This window comes from Haplochromis burtoni, unplaced genomic scaffold (genome assembly GCF_018398535.1).
Source record: "Haplochromis burtoni strain Fernald_Lab_line unplaced genomic scaffold, NCSU_Asbu1 Contig_111, whole genome shotgun sequence".
Taxonomy (NCBI): domain Eukaryota; kingdom Metazoa; phylum Chordata; class Actinopteri; order Cichliformes; family Cichlidae; genus Haplochromis; species Haplochromis burtoni.
Window position 1 is genome coordinate 589746 of NW_024582472.1, and position 18484 is coordinate 608229.

An 18484-nucleotide genomic window follows, 5' to 3' on the forward strand; every position below is an offset into this window, starting at 1 on the left:
TGGCGTTTCAAGCATAGTAAGCTCTCTACTCTGCTCTGTAATCTCGCGAGAACGGCCCCTCACGGTGGTGCCTGGGCGATGCGATGCTGTTGCTGTGGGTTTGATTGACAGGAAACATGTCGGTGTGGTGGGAGAGAACCGGGATGCAGCTGCTGCCTAGGGAGACAGGGAGTACCTGCATCCAGTCCGCACATCAGCACCTTTAAAACCAGCAGGCTTTTCCCCGATGCGTCTACTTATGGTGCGCTGAACAGCTTCTTCTTGTTCTTTTCTTTTTTTCCCCCCCAAACATACATTTGAAAGAAGTGGAACCCAATGGATGCAGACCGCGTAGTCCCGCTTGGTATCTTCATACTGTGTTTGATTTAGCCCACAACCAGAGACACCTTGATGAAACAGCAGGAACTACGAGGACTGTTGTTGCAATGGAGTCGATTCTCTCACGGCTCAAAGCCCGTCTCTAAACCTTCAACATCTCGTTTCATGGCGTTTTGCAGGTTGCTCCGTTCCGTGGGTTTCACCACGCTCTTTTCCTGAATAATCATCAATATTTTTACTCCCTTGTTTTTGAATTAATTCATTCCTTTTTTGTTAAGTGCAACGGAAAAATAACGTCCACTGTTCACAAAACTATGAACGAGGAGATGACAAAAAGCGAGGAGCAGCATCTTAGTTTGCAGAAAGCCTTGCAGCAGTGCGAGTTGGTGCAAAATATGATAGACATAAGCATTTCTAGTTTGGAGGGTTTACGGACCAAATGTGCCACATCCAACGACTTGACACAAAAAGAGATACGAACGCTTGAGGTAAGCACCCTTTGAGCGGAATCATCGGATTTCTGCTGTGCATCTACATTCAAATCAATACGGGGGGGTGGGGGGCTGCCGCCGTTTGTTATTTATTTCAAGGCCACTATGCATAATTTTTATGTGTCTTTTCTACGGCAGACTGCTTTTCTGCTGCCACTGCATAAATATATAATGATTTCAGCTAAAGCCCACTGCTATCTGTTTTGTGCAGTGCAATAAATCAAGAGGCCACGGGGCTGCAGTGGGCTGTTATAGACTTGCGCATTCTGCAGGTGGCGGGGAGAGAAGGTGGCTCTTCTCCACCAGAATAATATCTGAGGCAGCCGAGGCCTATAGGCAGCCCGTGTTTACAATCCATTAGCAATATGCCAGCCTGCGCATCTGTTCTCGCAGCCAGGCCCTGCCGTTATGCAAGGCTGGCAGATTACTGAAATTGTTACAAAATATCGTTATCCGTTAATTGGCCCGTGGGGTATTCCGTAAATTGCGTTACGTAATGGTCATGTTGTGTGTTGAGATATCAGGCTGCCCTTTTTGAGACTACTTAGACCAGTCGAACAAACCCCTGTTACAGGACATAAAGATGCAATAAAGTGCGATAAGCTCACTGAAAACTCACTATAGCCTATTGAGCACTGCAGACACAGCACGGCATTTAGGGCCTGTAAGAATGTTATTGTGATGTCTCATGAGATTGAAACAAATACCATTAAGTGATAAGGTCTCCATAAACTCACCACTGAGTCTTTGTGTGCGCCATCAACAGACTTTAAGTCCTAGTGGGAAAATAATTAAGATACTATGTTAACAAAATACCAAGAAATCACTTGTGAGTGGCACATACTTAATCTCATCCCCACAGGAATATGAGACTGTGCATAACACATAAACATATTGCAAAGTATTGATGTCTGAGCTGTTAAACGGAGTTTGCAAGTGCTGGACAGGGGACAGGAATGTAATCCAAGTGAAGAGATAACTAAATATATAAAGTGCAAATGCTCTGCCAGCAATGAGCAGGCTACACTGTGAAGATAAATGTTCACTATGTTCCCTGCATGCTTTGCAAGGCGTTTTGGATTACTAGTTATAAGCATTATGGGGGTATTATTTTTATTTCACCAGTAAAATTAGCCTGACAAATTTTTGTGAATGGATTTATCAGAATGGTTTAATTGATTTTGTCATAGTTTGACCTATTTCTCCAAACTTAAGAAGGGTAGGGATATCCTTTTAATTTGCCTAAACCAAAAGTTAGGATATACCCAAGCTATGTGTTCAGTTCTTTTCAGAAAATTTTGGCATACGTTATTAGCATGTTTGTAGCAACTGTGCTGCATGGCTAATACCTGTATAAAACGGACACGTTGGTTGAAGGAAAAATAATCTTCTCTCAGTAGCTGAGTTAAAGGATTGTATTTGGAGTGCGAGGAGCATCGCTTTCTCTGTCATTTTAAAATTATGCTTAACTTCAGTCTTCCACAGGTTGTTAGACAGGTTGTTTCATTACAAAGACAGAGGTTTTTCATATTGACACTGAATTTGAGAGACATTATCCTTTAAAACAAGAGTTTTCAAAGTGCAGCTTGCTGTAAAGCATGCACAAACTTGCATTCCCACCTTAAAGGGATCTTGCAAATTTTTAAACATTACTGGTGCTACACACTGTTTTCATGCTGTTGCTTTGTTAGTGTAGTTTGTATCACTTGTTCTACTCAACAGGAATGCAACAAGCAACAGGGGTAGTGTAAGCCATTTCTGCATGGCGTTGTAATCCAAGGTAAATTTAGGCTAAAAAAAAAAAGACAAGAAGGTGGTTACAATGCAGGTTCAAAACATTCATGACTTATTATTCTGTTTGAACTTTGAAGCAAACATTGGTCTGTGGAAACATTTCTTCACAATTTTACTGAACACCTAATACCCTTTACTAGCTTCAATGGAATAAGCCAATCAGAGTTAGCATTTTGAATTTTCAGCAAAAGCTTTGAATAAAAGGAAGTCGCTATCAGTTTTTTATCATTCAGAACTAGGATGAACATTGGAACATAGGAAATCATGGTTGCTGACTTTATAAAGTTCTTAAACCTGAGTCATATTTAAATTGCTCAGCAGAATTATAGGGAAATTATTATTGATTAAAGTAACATTGATAGCCTTTTCAGTCCATTAAAGCTCTGTCTGTATACATCAACTTCGGAGAAAGAATTTCTACTTCTTTAGCTCATTACACTCAACTATCAGTGGTTGTTGTCACTCCCTTGTTTGCTACAGACAGAATGTCATACATACATCTTTGGTTAATGTACAGTATGATTATGGATCAAGTTTTCCTGTTGTCCAGCAATAAAAAGTTAGTCTCGTAGATGGTTCATCAATTACTGATGGAAGTAACACATTACAAACTAATGCTTTTCTGCAATCACATGATAGTCATTACTGTTCCTAAATTCACCAATTTTGATATAGTTAACAAACAATTATGTCACTGACTTTAATCAGGATAAGTGGATAATAAAAAGTAACCAAAAGTATTTTTTCACAAGTTCTTGTACAACAGCCTTGTTGTATGTAGGAGATAGAAGAAAAATATCAATGTGACCGGTAGCTTTTGATAGGGAAAGATTAGAGATCATGTGTATGTCCTCTATAGGACAAAAATTTGGGTTGTTATTTGGCTATGTTTTCAAAAGTTTAACATTATACTGTGACCTGTAGTACATAACTGATTTTTAAGTAAGAGCTCTGATGCCAGGTTCAATCTAGTCTTAGTTTAGGGTTGTTTTCTCTTTTTCCATTTTAAGTCATAGAACTCGATAGTGGTGATGTCTGGAAGCTTTAAATGAATCGGTTAAAGTAAGTAGTATAGTACAAATTCAGCAGTTTGACAGCCACGAGTTGTAAGTCTGTGTAGATATTTTGGTTTAATGTTGTTGTTGTTTTAACAGAAATTGAATGAATTAGAAAGAAAGACTTTATCATCAGTAAGAAATTATTGCAAATAAAGGGAAACACACTTTTTTTTGCGTTATTTCAGAAAGTTAGTGAAGTGAAGTTAGTGAAGTTAGTGAAGTGAGAACTGTGTGAGCTTCCTGAGATATTCTGAGAATGAATCTATTTCAGTCATATGAAACTAAGTTTGGTCTGTACATAGGTAAGAATCTTCAACAACGTTTTGATTTTCCATCACATCGTTAGAAACATAAAGCTTTAAGCCTGTATACCATCACTTGTTGAGACTCATTTATTGTACTGCAAACTATGTGATGATGCCATTTCTCAAATACACTGATCATATATTCTTGCTTCATATTCTAAAAAATGTTGTTTTTTATACCTTGGGACATGGTCATTATGTATAATATTAATTATATATATTATTATTATTAATATAATATACATAACCCAACATATGACAATACTGACTAATAATATCAGCCAAGTAATTTTTCAGCAAGGCTCTATTTTCTACTTTTTAAAATGAAGGGTGATGCACGCTTGTTAGCATGCCACACAATTACATTTTGCATTTCAACTAGTAGAAATTAGGTCACTAGTGTTATCCATCAATGTTCAAATGTACCAGATGAAAAAAACATTTTAACTTGTTTGTCTGAACATAAAATGTAGCATCAGCTGTTTATTTTTTTTCCTTCAGAGGTGGAACCATGGTGTTTTTATAGAGTCAGATGATTAAATAATATGAAGAACAGTTCAAGCACTGTAGCTTAGAAGGATAAAGACGTCATTATGCTTGAAGCAAACTGTGTCACACCAAGTGTTGACCAGGCGCAACAGAATGAGTATTTATACCTGTTGCAAATGACCACAGAAGACTCTTTTTACCGTGTCAAACTGTATTTCCACTTAATGCTGCCAAACAAAAGGAAAAGGAGGACAGTGTGTCAGAGATGTTATTATCTTTTAAGGTGATAATTCAAACTTGTATGTCCACAGTTGCAAAAAGATGCTTGTATACATTTTTTTCAATTTGGAGAAATCTTTCTTTTCACCTGCATCTACCACATAGACTTCTGCAGTTTAAGCTCACTGTTACAGCCCGCATGTTGTGTGGGTATGTCCTGTTTGCCCCACACATTCAACTGCCACCCATTTCTCTTGAGGTGCCAATGCACAGCTGTCTCTACTCAGGAATTAGCCTCACCACAGTATAAAAGCAGGTGTAGCACTACTCAGGCTCAGTCTAGGCCAGTTTCAGTGGTGGGGTGTGGACCGGCTAGAACTGCTAGTGAATAGCTGTGTTTCTTGGATGGCGGAGGATTGTGTGCTTTAACAGTATTTGTCAGTTTAGTGGTGTGCTTGACCTACTGGTAAGTAGCTAGTGTCATCTTTCAATAGCTTTCTTTCTTTTTTTTTTAAAAAAACCCCCCCAAAAAACAAAAAGCTCATGTTTGAAAATTCTCTCTTTTATTTTTTGTTCCTTAACTCATCCCCTAGCCTCTTTTTAGGGATGCAACACTCCCTTTTTGGTGTGCACCCCCCCCCAAAAAAAAAAAAAAGTAATCACTATAGTCTGTTTTAATATCCTTCATTTGTGTTCCTGTTTTTTCACTGTCTGTTAATACAACAAGAATGGCTCTATTCATATAATTTATTTTTTTATGTGTGTGTATATATATATTTTTTCCTTAGACATAGATGGTTGAAAATGTACTACAGTTTGCCAGTGGGCTAAATTCAGCATTACAAGTTCAGCAATTTTGCATTAAAAAAAAAAGTCTGAAATTGCACCACTCTTTCTTATGCAGTTGAATATGCTTAAATTATAGTGCTTGGCATTTATAATGCTGGAAAGTACTGGACTCTAGTTAAGGAGATTAGATAAAGCTTGTGTGGAAGTTACACTCTGCTGTAACTTCATCAAGTGTTCTAGTTCATCTGGATTAACGGTATAGCAGTTGTGAAGAGATCAGTGCAGCTCATGTCTCTAATGGGAATAGCATGATATAGGCTCATCTGATTAAAGAGCACTTCATTTTAGCAGCTATGTTGGTTTAGTCGTTTTAGCCAAAATTATATTGCTTTCGAAAAATTCTGTTTTACCACAGCTGATCATTATAGTTTAGAGGCCTCTGCTGTGCAGCTATCTGGTGCTATCATATATCAGCTAGTGTTTAAAAAAGAAATAAAAAGAGAGAAAACAAAACAAAAAAACCCCGCCAGCTTTATGAAGCTTAAAGAATGTTAGTTTATGCTAATGCGAGTAGCTTGCTTCACTTCAGAAACTAATTCAGTAAAGCTGATGGTAGCTATTGTAAACCTTATGACCTTTCCAATCTGAGCCTTAGCGATGCACTGATGTCCAGGTACTTTGAAAATATAAGCAGCACTAACAGAAGATTTAAACTTGTTTAGCAATATGTGCAGAAAGCAGACAGAAGGGGGGGAAAAAGAGAAGTGTTAAAATCCAAGATAATTTTCAGTTTGTGGCGTGCTATTGTTAGTCCGCTAGACCAAGTAGCTTATGCTTGTGCACCTGCTGTACAGTATGCTGTCCATTCTTGTTATTAGTTTAGTTTGCCAAATGTGCTCAGACTGCGACTTTATGATAGTTATGAGTCTTTGTAATATTTTAAATAATAAGCCAGAAACATTAAAGAGATGTAACAAGGTGTATTGAGGGTCCTGCTTGAATGCACAAACTAAACAAAACTCTTCATTTTGAACAATAAATCTTACACTGTAGAGTTAAATAGTTATATTTTCTCTTACTGTTTTGTTACCTAGCTGTATGTGGATTCACTAACAACCAGTACCATCCATCCATCCATTCGCTACCGCTTATCCTTTTCAGGGTCGCGGGGGGCGCTGGAGCCTATCCCAGCTGTCATAGGGCGAGAGGCGGGGTACACCCTGGACAGGTCGCCAGTCTGTCGCAGGGCGAACACACAGGGACAAAGAACCATTCACTCTCACATTCATTCGCACATTCACACCTAGTGACAATTTAGATTAATCAATTAACCTATCCCCACAAGCTGCATGTCTTTGGACGGTGGGAGGAAGCCGGAGTACCCGGAGAGAACCCACGCAAACACGGGGAGAACATGCAAACTCCACACAGAAAGACCCCGGCCTGATGTTGGAATTGAACTCAGGACCTTCTTGCTGTGCGGCAACAGTGCTAACCACCGTGCCACCGTTTAATTAGTGCTTTGGCCCTTAAACTCACTATTCCCACTATAGTTAGGGCAGCCAAAAGTTGTCACCAACACCACCTTGGGATTTTCACCCAAGGAAATGAGTAAAAACACCAGTGAGGTACACTGGTTCATTCCACTAAAGAGGAGACAGGAGATGTGGTTCAACAATGCAAAACTTTCCATTAATTTTTTTCTTTAAAAAGGAAAAAAGACATTTTTAAAATTCTACACATTCAACCATGCAGGGAATCGGGGTTAGGAGTGTTCAGGAATGAGGCCAACAGAGGAGAATAGTCAACATGAAGGGGAGACAGACTCAACAAATAAAAATGAACATAAGTGGATCACCTCAGGCACTTGTGAACATGCAGTCAATCGTGAAGGGAACCCGCACCAACCACACACAACACAGGAACAAGCCCCTCCATCATCTTCAGCTCTCAGCCTGGACACAAAGGGAATGAAATCAGAGCAAAATTGAGTATTTTGGTCTAAATAACCCAAAATGTGATGTCCACATAGGTGGACGCCAGGTCCCAGGAGGTTAAAGTAACTTTAAATAAGCAAAATGTTTTAAGAACAAAACAAAAAATACACAAGTTAAATAATGCAGGATCAAATAAACATAATCCAAAGCTAGCCCCACTTCAGACATGTACACACACACACATTAAAATTATTAGGGGCCCCAATTAAGGAGTTGCAAAGCGGTGCGCAAAGCAACGCTGAATGCAGCTGACCCAAACGATGCCAATGAACAAAACAGAGAAACAAAATAGCAGGGCATCCCGCAGAGCGGCACCAGCTTATCTGAAAAATGACAAATTGCTTTTAATAAATCGGCAATTTAAATTCAAAGCCAAATGCAGAGGAAAGGGCAGCTTATATACCAGACCTGAACTACTCCACCTCGACAGGAGAGGAGCACTTCCTGACCGAGTGGCAACAGATGGCACAACATCCCAGTAACTTCTACCGTGCAAGCAGTACTTTGAAATGTTGGTAGTTTTTGGACCAAAAAACTACCAACACTATATTATGCTTGCCTGGGGAGTAGTGGTAAACTTCACACCACAAACAGGAGATGCCACAAGCAAGAGGCTTTTAAGTCCACAGCTTCTGTGGAACAGGCAGAATGTACATGCTGCATCAGTGGACCTATACACATGCAGCAGGCGGACAAAGACGCCAGGTAATGTGACCATCGGTGGACAATAACAAGCAGGTGACAGAGCCTCCTTATATACAGCGGCACTGCCAGCAATAAATCAGCAGATTCAAAACGGGCATAATTAATCATCGAGAGCAGGCTTAAATCATCCTGCTACACATGCGAGAAAGGGTAATTTCATGCAATGCTCTGACTTGATTTTCCTGACATTGCCTAGAGTTTGTGTACATTACCTAAAAGAAGTCACGTTACATTATACTTCCAGTCCATCTGATATACTTGTTTTTAATCTCAGATTGGACAAAATTAGGGATAAATATATCAGAGAGACAGCCCAGCTTGAATGTTTTGGAGACAAAATTAGAGGCAAGGCTGAGATGATTTTGACATGTGCAGAGGAGAGGCAGCTGATATGTTGGACAAAGGATGTTGAAGATGACACTCCCAGGCAGGAAAAGAGGAAGACCACAGAGAAGATTTGTGGATTATGTGAAGTCGAACACGCACAGGTTGGCGTGACAGAGGAGGATGCTAGAGATAGGAGAAGATGGAAGCAAATGATTGGGTGTGGTGGCCCTAAAGGGAGCAGTCAAAAGAAGAAGCTGGTTCAAGTCAAACCTTAATTTTAGATTAATAATGAGATATATCAGTGTTGAGTATTAATCATATAATATCTGTTTAAAGAGATTATTTAAAAAGCAAAGTTCGGGTAAAGCTGATGGGATGTTATTAGATTAGCATGTGTTTACAACCAAAATATTGATCACAGCAGCCTATACTGCATCCCAAGGGGAACAATAATTAATTAATTAATAAATAAATAATACATCTATTATTCACAGAAATTTCTCAGCCTAGGCCAAAGTGGAAATGAATGACAGCTCAACAAACTCGCATTCAAGATTCCAACACATGGGATAATGTTTTCAATGATATGCACTTTGATCTCAGTTTTATTGATTCTGTCTGTCCTATGTGATTCTCTGGCACACCTAGGCCTGTTTGCCCTTTTTAAAAAAAAAAAAAAATTGTGCTGGTTCATTGGTTACTTAACGCTGCTGTATGTTGTTCAAAAATAAGCTCACCAACTTATTGATATATTTTCTGACATACAGTAAACTATTAACTGATTTAGCCAGGGTACATGTGTGTTTCTTTGTAAGTGTGGACTGTTCAGTTTCTTTATCAGGCAGTGTTAGCAGCCGTGGGCAGCTGCTGTAGGGTTTTCTGCATTCAGAGGTGACTTGCTGGTCCCTCCTCCACTGGTTTCTACTTTGGTATGCACTGATGTAGGACAGAACTCTCTAATTTCTAGCAGTCATTTTGTAGGTGTACTTTTGGAATGGGGCCATCTACATGCATCACCCTTAAGTCTTCAAGCATCACGTCACCCACTGTTTCAGCTCGAAACTGCGTAGTAACAAAGATGCTTGTATGTCCCGCTTTCAGTGGTGTGAGGCTTTATGCAGCCCGATAGAGTCAGAACAAAGTGTCTCACAGCAGAGTCTGGAATGAGGGAAAATATCTCATTCCAGAGATGTTTGCATCTAAATGATTATCCTTTTCTTTATTTTGCGCTTTCCTTTGACCTTCAAGTGACCAAGTAGGGTGATTTATATCCCCGAGTCTTATGTTTCTATATGTGACACTATCATATTTTTTTAAAATCATAAAAATGTTGAATATAATGAATGTATTGATCTACTTCCTCTGCAACTTTTAGCATCTTGGGTAATGGAAAAATCACTTGTGGGTCAAACAGTCACTAGCCACTTTAGTTACATCTTGCTAGTACGAGGTTGGACTCTTTTGTACCTCATCTGCTTCAATGTTCTTGTGGATTCACAGATGCTCTTCTGCCTAATTTGGGTGTTTATTAGAGTTTCTATTGCTTTGCTGTCATCGTGAAGCAGTCTGACTATTCTCCTCTAGCCTCTGTCACTTTAAGCATTTTCACCTAAAGAACTGACACTCACATGATATTTCCTCTTCTTCAGATCTATCTCTGTAAGCCCTAGAGATGATTGTGTGGGAATATCTCAGTAGAACAGCATTTTCTGAAATACTTATACAGCCCATCTGGCATCAACATCATGCCACATTCAAGATCATTTAAATCAGCTTTCTTGCCCATTCTGATGGTCGGTTTGAATTTCAAGTATTCATGGCCATGTCTGCTTGGCTACATGCACTGTTGTCATGTAATTGGCTGAATAAATGTCTGTGTTATTGATCAACTCAATGGGTGTACTTAATAAAGTGGCTGGTGAGTGCATATCACACTGGAAATAGATTTTTCAGAGGTATTACTTTTATTGTAATTTGTTGGTAATTAGTCAAAATGTAAACATTCTGATGGTAACCATTTTCAGATATTTCATTAATCTGCAAAGGTGTTTTGAATATTTTAAATATTACACATCTAAAAAATAAGATGTTTGTTTAGGTTTTGTTTTAAACAGAAACATGGAAGTAGCAAATGATGGACATATACCCAATATCACGACTTCACTGTAACTTGTAAAATGTAGTATTTTTGGAGTCACCAGCACAGCTACATCTTAGTGATAAGATGATCCCAGTATATTATACAGAACTTTAGTTTTAAGTATCTAAATGAATGTTGTTTTGTTCATTTTTTTTAAATGTAAAATTGATTGAAAACCAGAAATAATATTAGAGCATTTGAACATATCTGTCATATATGAAGAAAAAGCATGTATTTGACAAATAGTTTATCAAATATGTATTCCGATTTTTTTACAAGAATTATGCAACGCTTCTTTCGACTGCTCTTTCATGCTGTTACGTTTGAAAAAATGTATTTATATTTTTGCTGGTTTTTAAAAAAGAAAGGAAAAAAGAAAAGAGAAAGCAAAAAAACAAAACAAAAAAACGAGTAAACCACAAAACTATAGAGCCAGCTTTTTGAATAGTTGCCTGTATATCTTAGAGATTTGTGTGCACAGCTAAAATAAAAGTGTAGTGATCTAACTGTGATAAATCACACAACTTTCAAAATGACAGACGGAACTCACTATGGATGCAAATTTCTTGCTGTCGCTAAATAACGCATGTTATTTAGCGACAGCAAGAAATTTGCATCCATAGTGTTAGCGACAGTTTGCTTGGAGTCTACTTAGAGCCTATATACGTGGTTAGCATGTTATAGTGTTTCATGTGTGTGAATGTTTGCACAGAGAACTTTTGGCTCACCGTTTGATGACAAATTGTAGGTCACTCGGACCCAAGTGGATTGTGGTATACTGGCAGACATGGCAAATATAACACTGGCACTGCTGTTCTTTACATTGCCACAACTTCTTTGTTGGCTGTTTGGTGTTGACCACTGGTTTTGAGTGGAGTAATATGAAATCAGGAGCAAGGTGTGAATAGAGCTACCTGTTTGTCATCAGGTGCATTTGATATGTTAGGTGAACAGGGCCCCACCTGTAAAATTGGCTAAAAACTACACAGCTAAAAATGTAACAATTAAAAATGAACCAGTATAATATTTACTTATTTATTTATAGCTATTTTAGATTTAGATTTGTGTAGATATTGATATAAATTTATGGTGTGAGAGTGAGCTACAGAATTCACTTGGAATCAAACTGTAAATAAATTTGATAAACATCCATCCAACCATTCTCTTCCGCTTATCCTTTTCGGGGTTGCGGGGGGCTGGAGCCCATCCCAGATACCATAAGGCAAGAGGTGGGGCACACCCCGGACAGGTCGCCAGCCTGACACAGAGAGGCAGACAACCACTCACATTCACACTTATGGGCAATGTAGATTCTCCAATTAACCTAACCCCACCAATTACATATCTCTGGTCTGTGGGAGGAAGCGGGAGTACCCGGAGAGATCCCACACAAGCACAGGGAGAAAATGCAGACTTCTATTTTGATAAACAGTCAATTTAAATTATACAATTTAAAAAAACGAACTGTATTATTTTTTTGTTTTTTTGCTGTATGTTGTCTTACAAAAATATACAACATCACATGCAAAGTTATTACAATTTATTGCAGCGCTATCGCCAATTGCTGATTTATTATTTTTGCAAATGACATCCTCCTTCACTAACAAGCCACGTGTCTGTGGCAGGAAGAATGACTTCTAACAAAGGAAAAGCCTGCATGCATCTGCCCACTTGTATGTGTCTTTGTATCAGCACCATTTTTCAGTTTAGAGGAGGTTTCTGATATAATCACAGCTTTCAACCAATAATCACTCAGCAGCGAGTTGAAGAGGGGTTAAATGATGAAACAGTGTTTCATTTGCTTTGCCTGAGCTGATTAACCAGGCTGTCCTGGAATTTCTGTGACACCAGAGGCTCTTCCTAACTGACTGATAGGATATTACCATGACTATGGTACTGGCATGACCTTATGTGACTGCTTTGATTTCTGGGATTTTTCAACAACAGGCTAAAAATATAATTGAAATCTTTTTTTCCTGCACATTTAAACATATTAGGATTATTTAATAGGATTTAAAAACACATAATTTGTTTTTAAAGTGTAAAGTTTGCTTTTGTTTTATAAAGCACTACAACGGGCAGGATTTTTGCAAAACTGACACAAACTGTTGACGTGTTCAGGATATACCTTGCCTTTAACCCCATTACAGCTGAGGTAGGTTCCACTCTTCCAGTGGTTTCGGAGTAATATTAAAACAATTTCCATTGTTTTATTTGTGCTTTAGTTTTAAAGGAATTTTATAGAAAACAAAGGAAAGAGAAACCGAGAGGTGAAACGTACTTTTTCAGCACAGAGAATTACTTTTGTATGTAGATATGTTAAAAATGTGAAAGTAGTTTGGTCAGGAGAAGCATCGTCTCACTGTTTTTGTCTTTCTTCCTCCTAGGGGAAGTTGGTAAAGTACTTCAGCCGCCAGCTGTCCTGTAAGTGCAAAGTGGCCTTAGAGGAACGCAGTGCCGAGCTGGAGGACTTTCCTCGCCTCGGCCACTGGTTCCGCATTGTCAACTTGAGGAAAGAGGTCACACAGGTAAGCCGTGATACCACGTAGTAACCATTTTTTACACTCAAAATACATCTCATGATCATTGCTTCAAAGTCAAAATTTCAGATGATATTTTTCTGATTTGTGTATTTGACAAACTGTTCCAAGAACTTTTTAACACATTGCCTTTTTCTGCTTTCTCTCTTTTTTTTAAAAAAAAAAAAAAATGTTTTGTACAGATTTGAATAAAGTTTTTATACTTAACATTTAAACATTTCACTGTCACTATCAGATTGTAGCTTTTAGCAGTTGAGGTTTCCATACTGGTGACTGAGAGCGAAATCTGACAGCTCATATCACCCTCTGGCTAAAAGCTTACTAAAATGCTGTAAATGCCATAGCACTGAGTTTCGAAGTTTTCGTGTACTAGTGGAGTCTCTATGCATCTCATACTGGGCCTTTGTGTATCACCTCAGCTCACCCACTGGCAGAAAGGAGCTATTTTAGCCCCTTTCTTTATTGCTTTAAGCAGGAGGTTTTAGCAGTATGTGCGGTGTCGGAGATGTCCATATAAACATATGCACTGTGATTGACATCGTGGAGAGTCATGAGTGGAAACAACTGATGTTGAGCTGATATAGATCAATTGTTTCATGAGGATTTGGTTTACAGGGATTACTTGTAAGTTTGATGGCCTCATTATAGAAAATCCTGATCATCCTTAATGTTGTTACACTGTATAATAAAGAAAATTATCTATTACTGTAACTTATTCCATTAAATGTATATCTAAATATCTAGGTTTTTGAGCTAGATGTGTATTTGTGGTGGTCTTTAAGCTGCATGCATGTTGCATGTGTATATTTGATAGGAAATGAGTCCAGGTGAGGTGACCCTGGAGGGCTTGCTGGAGATGAGCGAGGAGCAGGTGTGTGAGCTGCTGCAAAAGTTTGGTGCCAGTGAAGAGGAGTGTGCCCGTCTCAACGCTTCCCTCTCCTGCCTCAGAAAGGCCCACCAGCTCGGTGAGAGTCCACTCAAAACACTCACAGATGAGCTCATACGCTCACACACATGGAAAATACTAATCTTTATATAACGTTATCACTGTTTGTGTTCACTAGATATTAGGATATTTGTGTCTAACCAATGAAATAAACTATGAATTATTTTCTGTGCACACTAAGAAAGTTCACTTATAGTGCGTTCAGACTGTATGGGTGCATACTGAATATATGGTATTTTTAAAAATTTTCAATTTTTCTTTTATAGCTTTTATAACTACACCCAGATTAAATATTCTTTTTATATACTCTCCGAGCATATATTTCTGTTTTCCAGTTTTCCAGACAAAAGGAGTTGTCTGGAGAACTTGATTTGTGATTTGCTTGAGTTGGATGATACATCTTGGGGAGCAAATGTTCACCTTTAGTTATGTTGAATTGCTTGTTGATTGGTTTGTTAGGAACTCGTGCATTATAGAGGGCGTTAGGCACATAGAGAGGGGGTGACATACATAATAATACTTGTCCACATTCACAATAGACTGCTGATTTTACAGTAAATTCATGACTTTTCTCAGACATATAACGGATCAATAAAAACTACTTTTAATGTGCTCTCACTACACAAATTACGACATATCACTTACAGTACTGAATTGCTGACTTCTAAAATTATTGATATTGATCTATAAACCTATACTGGTGTTATTAGGTCAATCTGATCCACCCTGGAGGTCCCATTGTTTTTAAGGTTATCAAGGATAGGGGCAATGCCTGAAGTGACAAACCAGAGCTTTTGTGCACAATTATTAGAGCAATGTTATTATAATCAGCATTTGCTGACTAAATGGCTCATGGCTGCAATTTACGCTTTTGCAGTGTAGATTAGGAGTTATTTTTTTCAAATCTCACTTTGGACTGATAATGATGAGGACATTTATCCAAAGAATGCAAATGTTGTTCACGCTGACCATAAAATTCTGATGCTTTTACTGACATTTAGGATTTATGGGGTTAAATATTAAGAGATTTTAATGAATTAATTAAATGATTACAAATTACATGAGATAAAGATAAGACAATATGGTAATTTGTAATCATTTATTCACTGAATAAAAAAAAAAAATCTGTTACAGTTTTTTTTGTTGTTGTTGTTTTTTAAGATTTGTTTTTATATTTTTTCCCATTTATATAGTTTTTTTCCAAAACAGATTTTCACATTAATTTTTTTTAATCTTTCATTCCATATTCTCAGTTGTCATCAGTTTCAAACGTTAGTTTTTGTATGTTAACTGTCAAGCAGCAAAACATAAGAAGGTCAGAACAGGTATTATAATACAAACATTATTAAGACAGTAAAAATATTCACCAAAGCTTCCTCAGATTGGTTGTGTTGACAAATTTCACTTAAATAACAATGGAAAGGTTTACTGTATGTTTTATTTTTATTTTTGCCAACAGCCAGTATTATTTCATTTTTAAGTATAGTTTTTATTAGTATTTCCATTGAATATAATACATTTTCACATATCGTTTTAATTTAGTTTATTTGTATTGAACTTAATATCCTGGGTAGTGAGGTGTTTCATGGGGTGATGATGAAAAGCTGTTTTTGTGAATGGGAAACGTATTACTTATTAAAAGTAAACTCACTTATGAAGTGACATTCAAGCCTCAATATATTTAGTGAAATTGCTGTTGTTTCTATAGGTGGTGCTGTTTTCTTTTGTTCACTACCAACAGATCTGCCTTTCCTCTCAGCCTCTTCTTAATTTATTCATAGCACAATGAACTAAAACACTACATATACAATACAACACCATCCCTGCTTCTATGCTACATCCAGTGTGTGAATGTGTGTGTGAATGTGTGTGTGACTGGATGTGTAAAGCGCTTTGGGTCCTTAGTCCTTAGGGACTAGTAAAGCGCTATACAAATACAGGCCATTTACCATTTACAACTGTTTTCAGAAAGACAGGATAGATATGATAGATAACATGATAAGACATTCTGACTCAAAATATTTAGAATAACACTTTTTCTGAAATGTATAAACAATATGGTATTCCTGTAAATTATCAATACAGAGAGCAGTGTGTTCTTGTCCTTTAGTCATGTGCAACATTAATTTGGTAAAATGCTTATGTCTTTATTTTCTGTTCTCAGCGGGGCCAGACTGTCAAAAATGAAACAGGAAGTCAGATGTGTATCATTGCTTTGTGGTATTAACATATCATACACTGTCGGTAAATATGCAAAATTACTGCACTGATGCATTTGTTTAAAATAGCTGTTTTTAAGAACTGGTTCCCATGGTTCATCCACTTGTTCTAATTTGTTATTAGAAATGGAAGTGCATATTTCTTAGCAGAGCATATTGTGATAGCATATTGCCTCCAGCTGAGCAATAGAAATATGAAATCTCAAAGTCAAACCCTTGTATTAAATGTCATTTTGTGCATTACATTATTACTGCGGCCTCACATACCTTTAACAATGATAAATCTATGCAATTATGGTTAAAATTATAAAGATATTTTTAAAAGAATATTTTTTTAATCTCCCATTTTGGAGAGACATTTTGTAAAAATTGTAGTTGTCTCAGTAATATAAACTGATTCTATATTTTCCCCCCCCCCTTTTTATTTATTATTTTATTTTATTTATTTTAAAATCAAATGTGGCTGTTGGTAACAGAATTACATGCATAGGTATGTGCTGTGATGCAACAAGTGTGTTTGGTTTGTTACATGGTTGGCCCCCAGATGGCATAAACGGACCACATTTTGTTTTCAGTCATAACTATGACTTTTGCAATGATTCAGCTGAACCAGAAGGGGGCAGTAGAGTATCACTAAAATTAGGGTGGACGTTTTAGTAACAACCTTTAGTACACCCGTTAACATAGCATATCTGGTTCTCTTCGACTCCCACTCACACACAGAGCCACACACACCCACACATACACCCACATACCAGTAAGAACATACGCGCGCACACACACACACTCTGTTTTGTAACAGATGTCCTTTCAGACAGAAGACTCTGCTGAATAATTAAGCAAATTAACTTGATGAGTAGTTTTACTTCAGTGTGCCCTAAGCAAAACTGTACTTCATTAAAAGAGTGTTTTATTAGAGGAGGTGTAACATTCAGTTGCTGTTGACATTCAGACGAACAGGTCTTTTACTGCACAGTCTGAAAATCAGGCTCTTTGTTAGGCTGCTGGTGCTCGGCTGTCCTCTCGAAATATTCATGCTCTCTGCTTGTTTTTCAGTCAGTCTGCTGCTCTTGCCCACCTTCCTGTGTGCTTCTCAAACTTCTCTTTTTCCCTCATCAGTTCGACTGGGTACCGGGAAAGATAATATCCAGAAAGGCAAACAGGCCAACCCCGTCTCATAGCAAGCAGTAATGCCTATGCTGTACCACACTGCAAAACACGTGACTTTTCCATAAAGGCTGATAAATTGTAACTTGTGTTTTCTGGCCTGTTGTTTTCTATTAGCTGGTTGCAGTGTCACATGATTCCCGAGTGTTACATTTAAAGTCCCATTACTAGATGTTGCTTCGTTTTTATGTATTTAAATTAGTTTTTATTAGCTATGTAAATTTTTTTTGCCTTTTTCTTTTTGGTATGTTTATGCCGACTTTGATTTTAACTCTTTCTTCATTTAGGTTGGCACCAAAACTAGAGTTGGTGCTGTAGACCATTACATATTTTACTTGAAGACTGTCAACTCCAGTTTCAGAGCAGTGGAACCGCCTGATGGCAGAATCCATCAGGGGGTTCCACTCAGCGATGCCTCAGTCCTTCACGGTTCACACCGACAAGGCTTTAAACATCACTGGAGACCATGGAGACCAACTCACCTTTGTCATAACTGTCTATGACACTTCCTTCAATCTGATTTTGAATAAATGCAAAAGTTGAGGAAGCTGGGCTGCATTCATAGCCAGGATACATGTGGAACATTGATGATAACACATTTTAATGATGATTTCCACATAAAATGTTATAACTGGGGAATAGTGTAACCTAACAATAGCTGTGTAAAAGTACATATGAAGGCTACAAAGTACACATACTTTTGAAACAGATGGCATAGATCCAAGTGTTAGTCCACTGTGTGAAAAGCCATTCCTGACCTTTATTTAGTGTCATCCATTACAAGATGACTATTGCCAGGCAGGAGATGTTTGTCTGGCTGCAAATATCTTCTGTACTAAAAATAAACAATTATTTGATTATTTAAAAAAAAAAAGGGGGGACACACACAAATAAAGCTCAGCAATGTTTTTACACATTTACTTTCTTTGAGAAATCTTTGAATAAAAACCTGCTTTTGATAAAAATCAAACGAAGCCATA

The 18484-nt window shown here is 37.7% G+C and overlaps 1 protein-coding gene across 3 annotated transcripts in view; it reads left to right on the forward strand.

The window, feature by feature from the left end:
- Positions 1 to 58: 58 nt before the first annotated feature.
- ksr2 (kinase suppressor of ras 2) overlaps positions 59 to 18484 on the forward strand; it is a 114895-nt gene continuing 96469 nt past the window's right edge. For all 3 annotated transcript variants that reach the window (XM_014335687.2, XM_005928873.3, XM_005928874.3), the window contains exons 1-3: positions 59 to 806; positions 13020 to 13160; positions 13987 to 14137. In XM_014335687.2, the coding sequence (XP_014191173.1) occupies positions 633 to 806; positions 13020 to 13160; positions 13987 to 14137 (466 nt within the window). In that variant the 5' untranslated portion in view covers positions 59 to 632. The remainder of the gene's footprint in view (positions 807 to 13019; positions 13161 to 13986; positions 14138 to 18484) is intronic.